The 13,441-nt window shown below is 41.0% G+C and overlaps 1 protein-coding gene across 4 annotated transcripts; it reads right to left on the bottom strand.

Moving 5' to 3' along the window:
• Window positions 1–442: 442 nt before the first annotated feature.
• LOC121811078 (SAP30-binding protein-like) lies at window positions 443–4,283 on the bottom strand. 4 transcript variants are annotated; one of them, XM_042211857.1, is made up of 5 exons: window positions 3,722–4,283; window positions 3,581–3,641; window positions 2,888–3,138; window positions 1,961–2,165; window positions 443–987 (listed from the first exon to the last, which is right to left on the bottom strand). In XM_042211857.1, the coding sequence occupies exons 1-5, from the start codon at window positions 4,112–4,114 to the stop codon at window positions 788–790; spliced, it is 1,110 nt and encodes a 369-aa protein (XP_042067791.1). In that variant the 5' UTR covers window positions 4,115–4,283; the 3' UTR covers window positions 443–787. The 4 variants fall into 4 exon arrangements, with proteins under 4 accessions (XP_042067791.1, XP_042067793.1, XP_042067795.1 ...); XM_042211859.1 differs by having other exon boundaries at window positions 778–1,003; XM_042211861.1 differs by having other exon boundaries at window positions 861–1,557.
• Between the last annotated feature and the right edge of the window lie 9,158 nt (window positions 4,284–13,441).

The following is a 13,441-nucleotide window of genomic DNA, read 5'->3' as shown; positions in this document are numbered from 1 at the left end:
ATCTCTCTCTCCAACTTTGGGTGGAGAGGGAAGCCGAAATCTCATGGCATTTAAAGCCTATTCTCTTTCAGCCCAACAAACATTTAGAAAAGTGACCCACCAAATGTAATGCTACTCCACTTTGAGAAATAAAAACAAATTGTTTAAATGTGAAGATAACTGGTCCCCAAAATGGTAGTAATAAAAAAAACATCAATGACATTGATTTTGCAGTTTTACTTCTCAATCATGTTTAGATTTTGAGAACGTATGGTATTTCGTACTTTTGCTATTGAATCATTATGAAAATTGAATTTATCAACTATATAAGTAGTACGACACTTGCTGCAGAAAAATGATGATTGAGCAAATTTATTTTGCTTTAAAAATGAAGATTAATTGACAGTGGGTTGTGGAAAGGGTGCACTAAGGTTAAAATAAATCAAGTGTAAGCAAGTAGCAATAGCCAATAGAAACAAAGTTGGAGAGTGGTCATCGTTATTCCTTTCTGATTTAATACAATGATGGCATTTGACTCCAGATAATGACACGATAGATATAGAACCAATTACAAATTACTACTACAACTCACTATGACACAAAACACACGGACAGCATAGGCCCACAAAATATCTCTGAAAGATTACATAAAACTGGCCAATAAATTTCAACAAATTAACAGCCGTTGAAAATTCAAGAACCAAGATATTACCTGACACTCAATTAAGACAATACGTGATCAAGCATTTACTATGCTGGAGTATATGCCATCCATTAGTGTAGCCACCAAAATACTGGTGATGTTATCTCAAACTTGTCGATGGCCGTTCTGAACATGGTATACGGCCTTGAAATCTCCATAAAGAGTCAATCCTTTCATCTTCATGTTAGTAGCTGTGGCTAATGTTGGATGTCCAGGCTTAGCATCAAGAAGGACAACTTCATTATCTTCTGTCCGATTTTCTATCACTGGATCGTCTATCTTCTGCCTCCTTCCTTCTTTGTTGCCTGTCATCCAACCAATCTGAATCATTCAAATACATTTTGGCAAACACATTTTTGCATGAGGGGAAGAATGAAAGAGAAAAAAGGAAATGGAAGTCATGCGCCTATCTCAGTGGGACTTGACCCAGCAATGTGCATTCAATATTTGGACTTCTTTTGTAAGAAAAACAGAGGTGCGGAAAAAAGTGAATCAACAATTCATTCAGACTTAAAAACTAACACTATGAATGTTTCTTTTTGTGCTTCAATTTCACTTTTCAGGTCAGACTATTCTATCCCCTTGCATATAATTTACATATTTTCAGAGGTGTTTCATTTAAAACATTGAAAATTCAGGCTGATTGTCCATGGAAAATTGGTAGGTTTAAACCTGCAATGCATCTAGAACTATGTATCAGATAAAATCCACAAGAAGTCAAGAACTAGTCCCTAATAAAGCTGGTGCATATAGCTACCAAACTTAACTAATAGAGAAAGAAACGGTAAATACATAAGTCAAGCAAGAGGAAGCCGGTATCTAACATTTCATCTATTGAACTTCAAATATTCTCCTTCAAGATTTCGAGGGATACCCTAGAAAAAATATATAAACTGTTAAACAAACATATCATCATGGTTTAAATCGATATCTACTTACCAAAATCTTAAAATTGTACTCAACGGCCATGATATCATCCAACTTCATCTTCCACGTAAAATGGTGTGGTCAATGGGCGTTCATTTACTTAACCATACAAGCATTAGACTTGCACGAGCTTACTGCAATATACTCCTATAAAGTAATAAGTAGTACATTTTTCACTTCTATATTTCCCCAACAGCTTAAGATCTCACAAATACAATGTGACAAAAACCCCATTTAGACATAGGTGATTTTTTTTGGGAAAATATCATACTAAAGATTCTAAATTTTCATGACAGCTGAGCTAACATTGGGAAAACATGTAAGCTAAATTCGGGAGACTAGCAATCAAACCTATTTCATCATAGAAGTCGCTTTTGTCATATCCATGAGGGTCAAATACATCTTTACGGAAGCAGGATCCTATCTGATCGATATCTTGGTAAGTCACAGCATGCAGCAGGAAATCAGGATTTCGATATTCCTTTCTATTCTGCACCTCTGCATTAAAGCTTCTTCCAGTAGTCTTCTTTAGAGCAAGAAACCTACTAATCTTCTCCTGAAACAACAAATCAGAAAGAAAATTTTAGATAGTTAAGTGAGAATCTGAAATAAAAGATTCTGTAGCATGAAATAAATAATAGTATGTTCTAGATTGACACACCAAAATGTGAGAACATACAGCACATTAATATATTGATTTATCAATCACAAACGCCCCTTCTTCTGCCTACATGTCTGCACTGACAGCAGCAATACTCTATTGCAAAAAGTATATACGCAAGTGTGGGACAGAGAATCAAAAAAATCTCTAAGGAAAATTTCAGATAACCTTTAGACTATAAAGAAATACACCAGCAATGTTTCCGTGCTTGAGTGCTTCTGACTTTCTATGGCTTGTCTCATTCACATTTTTTGTTTTCTTGGTCCACTATACAAAAACATCCTTTTTATGTAACTTTAATTTATACATGTGATGAAGCCAATAGCCATATGCATTACAGGCCTTACCAGAATAAACAGCTAACTAATGTCTAATGTTCAAAGCCAGGATCTTGCAGAGCATCAGATAATCATGAAGTTGAGTAGTTGACTACTCTGGGATCTAGGACTTAGAACAACTCAGAGCCTACGCCACTTTGAAATTCATATTTTTGTGCTTTAACAAACATGGCCGTGTTTACAGTGAACCAAGATTGTTTAAAACAAGAAAAGACTTTGTTTTTGTCACATTTCATATGAAGCAGTAGTTCAATTTTAAAATTTCTTTGAACTACTTACTTGCAGTTCTTCTGAACATTTGGCCTTGGGAGGTGGGGGCAGAAAGTTATTCAATGGATCAACATTCTTTTGATCCTCGACAGAAACCATAACAGCATCCTCAGTACCTGCAGCTTCTGATTCATTTGTAGCATAACTCATGGTATCTGTTTCAGGCTGATCAGCTGGATCCAATGATTGCGCGGTAGCAGCTTGAGTGCTATGTGTTGGAAGCCGAGCCACACCTGGTGATATCTTTTCTCGTGATTCACCTAAAGCAGAAGCAAAGACTGTAACAACTCTTGCAAAGACCTAAAATAAGCTATAAAATGTTCTTTAGCTTGCATGTAACAGGAACCTAAGTCTTTGAACTCATACATTATAGAGAATTATATGCGGGGGGATTGAAGGTGTAAATATGAGTTTATGACTATCAGGAACACACTGAGGATACAGTTAATGCATTATAATGGAGTCTAGGGAAGCTTAACCATTTGATTTGTCAGCGTGCAATCCTTCTATACGTTAATGGGTTTGAAGATTTCTAGTTTGCTAGGAATTATAACTTCAATGTTCCCCCACATCAGAATCTTAGAAATTACATGAGGTATAAACAATACTAGCATTATGCAAGACAAATCAGATAAATACAGAAGCAACATGAGACAGTCGAGAATCAAGGCCATAATCAGGTCATCAAAAGCTTTCACTTACCATCACTACTTTGAAGTTGCTCCCCATACATTACTCGACCAGTCGCCAGAATTTCGCCTTCCTGCAATCATATGTGTTAACGACCTAATTTCAGAAAATAAAGTAAAACAGAGAAAAATATCAGCCGTAAACATAAGAAACCTCTGCTTCTGGAGACATCGCGGCCTCTTCATGACCATAATCCACAATAGTCGGTCGACTCTTTTGGCTCTGAACATTATTCAAATCCGAACTAAACTGCTGTGCTTGCAGCAGCTCTTGTGGCGAGAAGAGGGTTTGTTGTGGAGTCGCGGATGCTGGAGGAGTGTAGTCGTTGAATTGACCTCTCTCTTCATGTTGCCGCTGCATATGGTCATTGCCGAAATCGCTAATACCATCTTTATCGTTTACGGCGACGGCATCCGACGCCGGCAGTGGAACTCCGTCTTCATGAATATTTGCTACTTCCTCGTCGAGTTCTTCCATCTCATCATCTTCGTCGCCGTACATCGAGAGCAAAGCTATGCCCTTCGATGCTTTCTTCTCGGATGCCATTCCCCCAAATTGAACCCCAATCTAGGGATTCCTTTCTCCTCTTTCTGCTGAACAAAACTAAATCTCTGAGCCGACTACAAAGAAATCGCGAATTAGTGAAGTTTGGGGTTTAAATTAACGATTGTTCGTGATTTGTGAACGCATAAAGTAACAATGAAGAAGAGTTCAACTTCAGTAACTTAGGTCTCTAATTATTTTAACATTTGAAGTATTTGAATATACGTTCATTTTATGATTTTAGCCATATACTTTATGAATATTTCAACTTGGATCACAATTGATCCTACACTAACAATTCCGTACAAAAATTCAAAAGATAAAGTATAGGACCGAAATCATAAAATAGGCATATGTTCAGGACTAGTTTTGGCCTTTACTCTTAAATAAACTTATTTCTACATTACTACTCCCTCCTAAAAGTAGTTTTACTCCAACCACATATTTGGTGTTGTTTTACAAAAAACACTAAAAATAAGTTTGAGTTTGGTGTATGGTGGGAGAAAATTTTTATGCCAAAATTCATTTTTGGAGTATGATTGGAGATGGTCTTAGACATTAAATTATTGCATGGACTGTTGACACTATTTATCTATTCTAAACTCTGCATTCTAAAGCCAGTGATCAGAAAATAAATGTCATGATCCCATTTGATTAGAATTGAAGAACATGTGAACTACGAGCAGGGACGAAGGGATAATGGGGCCTGGGGGCCAGGGGCCCCTCAACAATTCTGAAAAATCAAAAGGGTATTTTAGTAATTTCATAATTAATAAAAAATATCGATTATTTTATATTTTCTTTCATTCACCGCTGTAGCCGTTCTCTCCTTTCTGCTAAACCTAGGAATCTGTCATGGAGCTTTCAGCTCGTCGCCGCCGCAGCATCCATTGTCGTTGTTGTTGCCTCCGCGTCGCTGTAGGCTTGTTGCTGCGACTGTCCTCGTTGTTGCCGCTGGCCGCTGCCTTGTCTTGTCTCCGTGTCGTTTTTCCCTCAAATTCTGGCAAGTGTAAAATCAAAACTGCTATGCAGCATAGAAAATTAAGAGTCTGCGAATGATTTTATTATGTTGTGTTTTATATTTAATTATCATGTTCATTGCAATTTGCATCAATCTTATAAATATTTGTAATTTGTAAACATGTTCTTGAATCTTGAGGCAACCATTGAAAGGGCATGTTGCGGTACGATATGTGGATAAGAATGGATGTCCCAATGAACGTCTTCTTGGTATTGTGCATGTCAGTGATACGGTTGCAACCACACTTGAGAAGGCACTTGATTCTTTGTTATCGACTCATGGTTTAAGTGTATCAAGTTTGAGAGGTCAAGGATATGATGGTGCAAGCAACATGAGAGGATAATTCAATGGGTTGAAAAGTTTGATTCTCAAGAGAAATCCTAGTGCTTATTATGTGTATTGTTTTGCACATCAGCTTCAACTCACAATTGTTGCTGTTGCTAAAAAACATACAAGTATTGGGTCTTTTTTTAATCCTGTCACCCGTTTGTGTAATATTGTTGGAAGTTCATGTAAGCGCAGAGATGTGCTACGAGAGAGTCAAAGAGCGAAGGTTGTTGAAGGGGTTGCAAGTGATGAAATTAATACCGGAAGAGGATTAAGTCAAGAGAAGTCATTGACACGACCCGGAGATGCTCGTTGGAGTTCGTATTATGGTACTCTCATCAACTTGATGCATTTATTTTCTTCTATTAATGATGTTCTTGAGTAGAAGAGGAGTGTTATAACATAATTGTATGGAACTATGCGTTTACAACATTATATTTATATTATGTAATATTATTTATGTTTTCATTTTATTATTTGAATTTTTTATTTGGACCCCCCAACCGTAAAATTCTGGCTTCGTCACTGACTACGAGCCAGGTACAAATGTTACAAAATTATACTCTTATGGGTGTTCAGTTTGCAAGATTATATCCCGTGATTAAATATGTAGTCTGTTTAGTTCATTATATTCAATCTCACAACTCAATCCTAGATGGATAATCATGAGATAATTAATCATAGCTAACTCCATATAATTAAAATAATCTCACAATTCAATCCTAGATTATATCTTGGTATTATTTTATCTAGAAAACCGAATACCACCTTATTGACTCAATTAATACTTTAGATGGTGCGTATAAGTTAAGAGAGAATGACATACTAATAAATAATTTACTTATCATAATATTAATATATTAGTAATTTAATACTCTAATAATGGTTAGTGACTGCAGTATTTTTTTTATGTGGGGTGTAATTTACAAATACAATCATAATTAGAAAAAGGTTAGCAACTTTGTTTAGTTAAATACTACTCCTACTAGTATAAAAAAAAACTTAATAATGGTACTATCAATATTCATCCGTAAAAACTACTAATGGGTTGGATCGGCCCAGTAAATTCACATTACTTTGGGCCTCGATTATTATTTCAAATTTAAGTACTGTATTTAAGTGTAGGATTGTTGAATAGCACATAATAGAAAACACAAACAAACTAATTTATACTCTATATAAATGGCAAAATTATAATATATTTCCTTGACAGTTGTAACCAATAAAAAATTAGAAAATGAAGTTTCTAAATACGAGGCCAACATAACTCAAGAAAAAGAAACCAAACTCCTGGTCTCTTCAATTAAATAGCGGAAATCATTTTCTTTCCAATTTGCTTAAAATCTCGCTTCAATTTGGATTTATCTTTTTTATCAATTAATGAAAAGTAAAAACAGATATAAACGAATCATGTTTTTTAGAAACAAAATATCCAAATTTGAGGAAGAGAAACTCTCAACCTAGTTAAATACTGTAGGCCATATCACTCCATTGTAGTGAGGAATCCTGGCGCATTTATAATTTTATTAGGGATGGTAATCATAATAAATTATTATACTATAATATGCAAACAAAAAACAATGCTAATAGTGTTACATCTTAAAATATTATCACAGATTTGGTTCTCTGGTTCCCACAGACGGCGCCAGTGATGATTGGCGAATTTTTGATGGTAATAAATGCAGGTAATAAATATAGATCACGACACAGAAAGTTACGTGGTTCGATTTACTGAGGTAAATCTACGTCCACGGGAAGAAAGGAGGGCAAATTTGTATTGCTTGATCTGGATTACAGCTTACAATACTGACTTGCTATATGAGATTCGATATCTAGAGAGCTTAACCCTTGTCTATCTGATCTAAGTTCTATTTATACATTTGAACCAAGATCGTGGCTTGCAGGTTGACAACTGCTTCATACCACTAGATAGATCGTGGGTGTAGTGGAGGTCGTGGAGGTCCTGCATGGGTCCACTATCTCCTTGTTCGGTCGAATACTGAGACCGAACTGCTGAACTTTGCCGATCAGCTTTTGCCGATCTGAGAGTAGAGCTTGATTGGTTCTTTTGCCGATCTGATAGTAGAGCTTGATTGGTTGGCTTTTACCGAGCTGTAGGCTGCGACCGAACTCTTTGGTTGTGCCGAACCGAACTGAACTCTTTGGTCGTGCCGAACTGATACTCTTTCTTGGGTTTTGGGCTAATGGGCCGTCACTGCTATTGGGCTCGCCATTAGGGTTTAGTTGTTTAGTTCGTACCCCATCACTACCCCCCCGAAAAGCGAAGTGAATCACTTCGGCATTTTGGATGAGTGTAAGGGGGAGGCTGACGTCAGGGGACGTGCCATGCGCGTGTCTGCATTAAATGCGATAGCAAATCCGGCCGTTGAATCCAGAAAAAGGGGGATTTGAAACGGCGCTACGGATTTGAAATGCCTCTGTGAATCTGATAAATATTACCATTTTCCATCATTGGAACACTTTTGCTATTGTTTCTTCTGCATTCTCTCTCTTTTGCGCAAAATTTCCTTCCGCTCCTTCAAGAATTTCTTCAGAACTTCTTCAGACTTTCAAAGAGTAAGAATCATGTCTTCTTCTTCTTCTTCTGAGTCAGGTAGCGGTAGGAAAGGGGGTAAGGGATCTTCTAGCCGGAAAGAGTCCGGGGAGAAGACCGTAGAATACTTTCACAGCATCTTGAGTAAGGACACTGTGATATCCCTACACGGAAAATATCTTCTTCCCGGGGGGAAGGTGGTGATTCCCGACGACGATCATAGGGCTAACTCGCCGCCGGAGGGTTATGCCACCGTTTACGAAGCCTGCTTAGAATGCGGGCTTCGTTTCCCTCTTCCCCCACCTTTTGTAGAGCTTCTTGATTTTTTCCAACTCCCTTTAGGTCAGGTGACTCCGAATTCTTGGAGGCACTTATCGGCCTTTGCTGCCGAACTGCGTAGGCTAGATAAGGATCTGTCTCTGAGGGCAATCCTTAATTTCTTCCAGTTTAAGAGGAAGGGATCTTGGTTTTACTTGATCCCTTTACAGCCCTTTAGAGCCTTTTGTAAAACCAAATGGCCGAAATGGCAAAATCGTTTCTTTTTTTATAATAGGACTTCGGCTTCGGACTTTTCCTGGAGAGGGCCGAAGTCCGTTATTCCTCATCCTCGGGTAGAACCGTTGGACGAGCTCGAGGCCAGCTCAATAAGATTCCCATGATTAGGAAGCAGTACTTGGAGTCTGAGCTCGTCAAGGGCGACTTCGTGTTCGACTCCTCGTCTTCGGACGACGAGACTGAGGGTGAGGATTTCTTTTTTATGCATTACTGCCTTGACGACGAAAACTAACCTTGTTTTCTTGCTTTTTGGCAGTGAACTTGCTAAACAAGCTCGGTCGCAAATCCTCCGAATCTAAGGAACCGGAGAGGCCGAAAACCACCAGCTCGGCGTCTGATGCCGAGAAGAATCCGAAGAGGCAAAAGACCTCTTCGGATCCAAAGAAGCCGGAGTCGACTTCGGCAAAGGGGAAGGCGAAGCTTCAGAAGCCCCCAAGAGCGCCAGAGAAAGACGTGGTCTTGGCGCCTCCTTCGGAACATATCTGTGAGCCCTTTTTATGGCCCACGGACTTCGCCGAGGTGAATTCTCTTCTTGATTTTCTGGCCTTGCTTTTTTCCTGTATTTTTTGTGGCCCCTCGGTTGACTTTTTCCTTTTTCCATTTTCAGAGGAACGATATGCTCAGCAAGCTCGTCGCAGTTGAACTCTCTAAAGCGTCCAGCGACTATGCTGAGATGCAGAGGAAGTTGACTGCTGCTCGTCACCAGGCCGAACAGGCTAGGGCAGACTTTGAGAAGGCAAGGGCTGCTAGGATCTCGGCTCAGGATGAGGCACAGCGGGCAAAAAACGAGCTCATTATCCAGAGAGAGCAGTCGAAACAGAGGGAGGCTGCTGCCGTGGTTGCCCAAGGGGAGGCTCTCCGTGCTTTCGCGGAGAAACTCTTTTTGAGCAATCAATTTTCGGCCTTTGTCGGTGATCTGCTGAAACTGATGACCGATAATGCTGAGCAGGGACCCGAAGTCGTCCTTCCGCTGTATGGCCGAGAAATTGCAGCTCGTCTCCAGAGTCTGCCGCTCCTTGACGAGCTCGCGTCTTCCTCGGTCCTGCTTTCTGCTGACCGAGTCCGTAATTGCCGAGCTGACCGGGACGAGAACATGGAGGCCATCTTTGCCTCCTTGGGACCTGTTTCACCCGCTCCAATTTTCCAAGGAGAGGGTGAGCAGGAAAACGAGGCCGGCAAGGAGACCGAGCAGCCGGATCGGCAGACCGGCGACGGGCAGGCCGAGCAGGAGGTGCAGCAGATCGGCTATGGGGGCGCCGAGCAGGCTGGGGGGAGTAGGGAGGCTGAGGCTGAAGCCGAGGTGGACAAGGAGGGAGAAGCTGAAACCCGGAGGGGAGCCGGAGATGAAACTGGCGGAGTATGATTTCATCTCCCTTCTCTTAGTTTAGTTTCTTTCTTCCTTCTTGTAAAATGGCCTTGAAGCCCTCCTTGTGTAAAAAAAATTTTTTCTTATGAATGAAAAAATTTTCTTTCTACACTCGTGTCTTCGTATGGCTTTTCTTGATCTCTTTTACTCCTGTTGTGGTTTACTGCCTGCTCGGTAAGCTGAAATGCCGAACTGACCTAGCTGCTTTGTATTCTTTAACTCTAAGGAGCTGGAGGTACCTCACTGGAAGCGGCTATACTCTTCGGCTTTAAACGAAGCTGAGAAAAAAGCCATAGAGGACCAGATGAAGAATGACGAACTCTTGGCTCGTTCAGTGGAGCTGGAGTCTGACAATAAGGACTTAGAGTCCATAAGGAAAGATCTGGAGGCCGAACTGAATACTGCCGTCGCTGAGAGGACTGCATATGAGGATTTCATCTGCGGACGCGGGGGAATGAGCATATCTGAAGTTCAGAATCAAGTTGATGAACTGTGGGAGGAGCTTCATGTACTCCGGAGGAACAATGCGCTGGAGAGCTCGGCTTGCCAACAAGTTGTGAAATCATTGCGGCGCTGGGCTTCTCGGTACGACATCATTCTTTCCCGGCGTCCTTCAATCGAGAGATTCCTTAGGCATTTCCCGCCAACAGATGCTCACACTCCAGCTCAAACCTCTGATCCACTTGCTCAAAATCCTACTCCAAATCAGCAACGAACTCAGGAGCAACCGGAAACGTCAAGACGAGAACGGACTCAGGAGCAACCGGAAACGTCAAGACAAGGACGGACTGAAGTTCGTAGAGGAGCTGTGATTATGAGTGAGCAAGATCAACAAATGCTTCGTGAAGAGACTCTTCGCCGCCGAGGTGCCAGAACTTCCCGGACTCAGGGAAGAGGCGGTAGGTCGATCAGAGCATCTCGTCGACCTGCTTATTCTTCAGCTGCCCGGAACGCCTGAACTCGGCTTCACGAGGATTTTTTGAATAGGTGGCTCAACTTTAGCAACCGTGGACAGTAGAATAGTCCTTTGTAATAGCGTAACGCCTTCTCGTAGGGCAGCGGAGTTGTATGCCGAACAAGACTTAATAAATGAAATTTTTTTTCATTTCGCTTCTATCACTGCGTACTTACAGTTCAGCGATTTTATTTCGCTTCTATCACTGCGTACTTACAGTTCAGCGATTTTTTATTTCATTTATTGTACTCGTCCTCGGTCTTATGAAGTAAACTTCTTTGACCGGACTCGTCCTCGGTCTTATGAAGTAAACTTCTTTGACCGGACTCGTCTTTGGTCTTATGAAGTGAACTTCTTTGACCGGACTCGTCCTTGGTCTTATGAAGTAAACTTCCTTGACCGGACTTAGTCCTCGGTCTTATGAAATAAACTTCTTTGACCGGACTTGGTTTGTGTCCTAATTTGGCGAGTTTTATCGCTTGGATCGGACTTTCCCTTTGTTAACCGAAGTGGTCTTATGAAGTAAAATCTTCTTTGACCGGACTTGGTTTGTGTCCTAATTTGGCGAGTTTTATCGCTCGGATCGGACTTTCCCTTTGTCCTAATTTGGCGAGTTTTATCGCTCGGATCGGACTTTCCCTTTTTGCAGTTCGTTTCAGACGAACTGCTTGTTTCTTAAGCTGAATTGTGGAGTCTTGTATCTTCCTGAGAAGCTTGGACTCACAATTGTCTTTAATACATGTTCTAAAAAGGGGATCAGCCTTTAAAGAACAAGATACCTCAGTAACATTTGTAAGAGACGACACGCACATAGAGAGACAACGCACATAAAGACAAATAAAAAAGACGAAAAAGGTTTTAAACTTTTATAAAACGACAAGCATGAAAAAACAAGTAAAAAACAAAGAAAGCACATACCCCTAGGACCGAACTAGACACAAGACTGACTGACCGGACTGTCTCTTACAAATGGAACTTCTTGAGGTTGGAAATGTGCCATGTTCGGGGTACTTGTTCTCCTGACATGTGAGTCAATTTATAAGACCCTTTGCCGAGGACTTCTGACACCCGATATGGACCTTCCCATGTGGGTTCGAGTTTGCCCAGCTTTTCTGCTCGGCTTACTTCATTGTTTCTCAAGACGAGATCTCCCACTTGAAATTGCAGCTTTTTCACCCTTTGGTTATAATACCGGGCTACTTGCTCCTTGTACTTGGCTGCTTTTATGCAGGACAATTCTCTTCTTTCTTCGGCAAGATCTAGTTCGGCTCTCAGTCCGTCCTCATTCAGTTCTGCTGAGAAATTAAGAGTTCGGGGACTGGGTATGCCGATCTCAACCGGAATCACGGCTTCAGTGCCGTACACCAGACTGTACGGAGTTTCACCGTTTGAGGTTTTTGGTGTAGTTCGGTAAGACCATAGGACTTGAGGAAGATTTTCTACCCATTGTCCTTTGGCTTGTTCTAACCGAGCTTTTAAACCTTTTAAACCTTGTGGGTGGGAGACCGAAGTGAACCGCTGTTGAATATTCAGCTCTTGGCACCAATTCTTGAATGTCTTGTCGGTGAACTGAGTCCCATTATCCGAAATGAGGATATGGGGTATGCCAAATCGGCAAACTATGTTCTTCCAGACAAAATCCAATGCCTTCGAGCTCGTTATCGTAGCTAATGGTTCAGCCTCCACCCACTTCGTGAAGTAATCCACGGCAACGATAAGGAATTTCATTTGCCGAGGAGCTTGTGGTAGTGGTCCTACTATGTCTATGCCCCATTGCATAAAAGGCCAAGGGCTTTGCATAGCACATAGATCGGTCTGCGGCATCCTTGGGATATTTGCATGGATTTGGCACTTCGTACATGTCTTGACGAGCTGCACTGCTTCTTGTACCAAAGTTGGCCAATAATATCCCCATCTCAGAACTTTTTTAGCTAAAGCTCTAGCTCCGATGTGGCTACCGCAAGATCCTTCATGAACTTCTCTAAGGATGTAGTCCGTCTCTTCTGGTCCTACACATCGCAATAACGGTTGAAGGTAGGACTTTCTGTATAGGACTCCTTCATGAAGTTCATACCGAAGTGCTCGGCATGTGATTTTCCGAGCTTCTCTCTTATCCTCGGGCAGTTGTCCTTGATCTAGATACTGTAAGATCGGCGTCATCCAGTTCGGCGAGCTGGTTACTGAATGTACCTCAGCTTCATCAATGCTTCGGTGTAGTAATTCCTCCACCTTTGAGCTCGGATATGAGGCCAACTTACTTAAAGTATCTGCTCGGCTGTTTTCCGCTCTGGGAATGCGGATTATCCGAAAATAAGAGAAACTTCGGCTAATGCTTTGCGCTTTGTCCAAGTATTTTTTCATCCTCTCATCTCGGGCTTCACTTGTACCCAGCATGTGATTCACTATGACTTGTGAATCACAATGGATTTTGAGAGATTTGACAAATAGACTTTGCGCTAATTGAAGTCCGGCAAGGAGGGCTTCGTATTCGGCTTCGTTATTAGTAGTTGGGAATAAGAACCGAAGTGAATAAGTTACCTCGTGTCCGTCGG

This window comes from Salvia splendens, chromosome 7, assembly GCF_004379255.2.
Source record: "Salvia splendens isolate huo1 chromosome 7, SspV2, whole genome shotgun sequence".
In the NCBI taxonomy this organism is placed as follows: Eukaryota; Viridiplantae; Streptophyta; class Magnoliopsida; order Lamiales; family Lamiaceae; genus Salvia; species Salvia splendens.
This window is presented reverse-complemented; position numbering and strand designations above follow the sequence as displayed.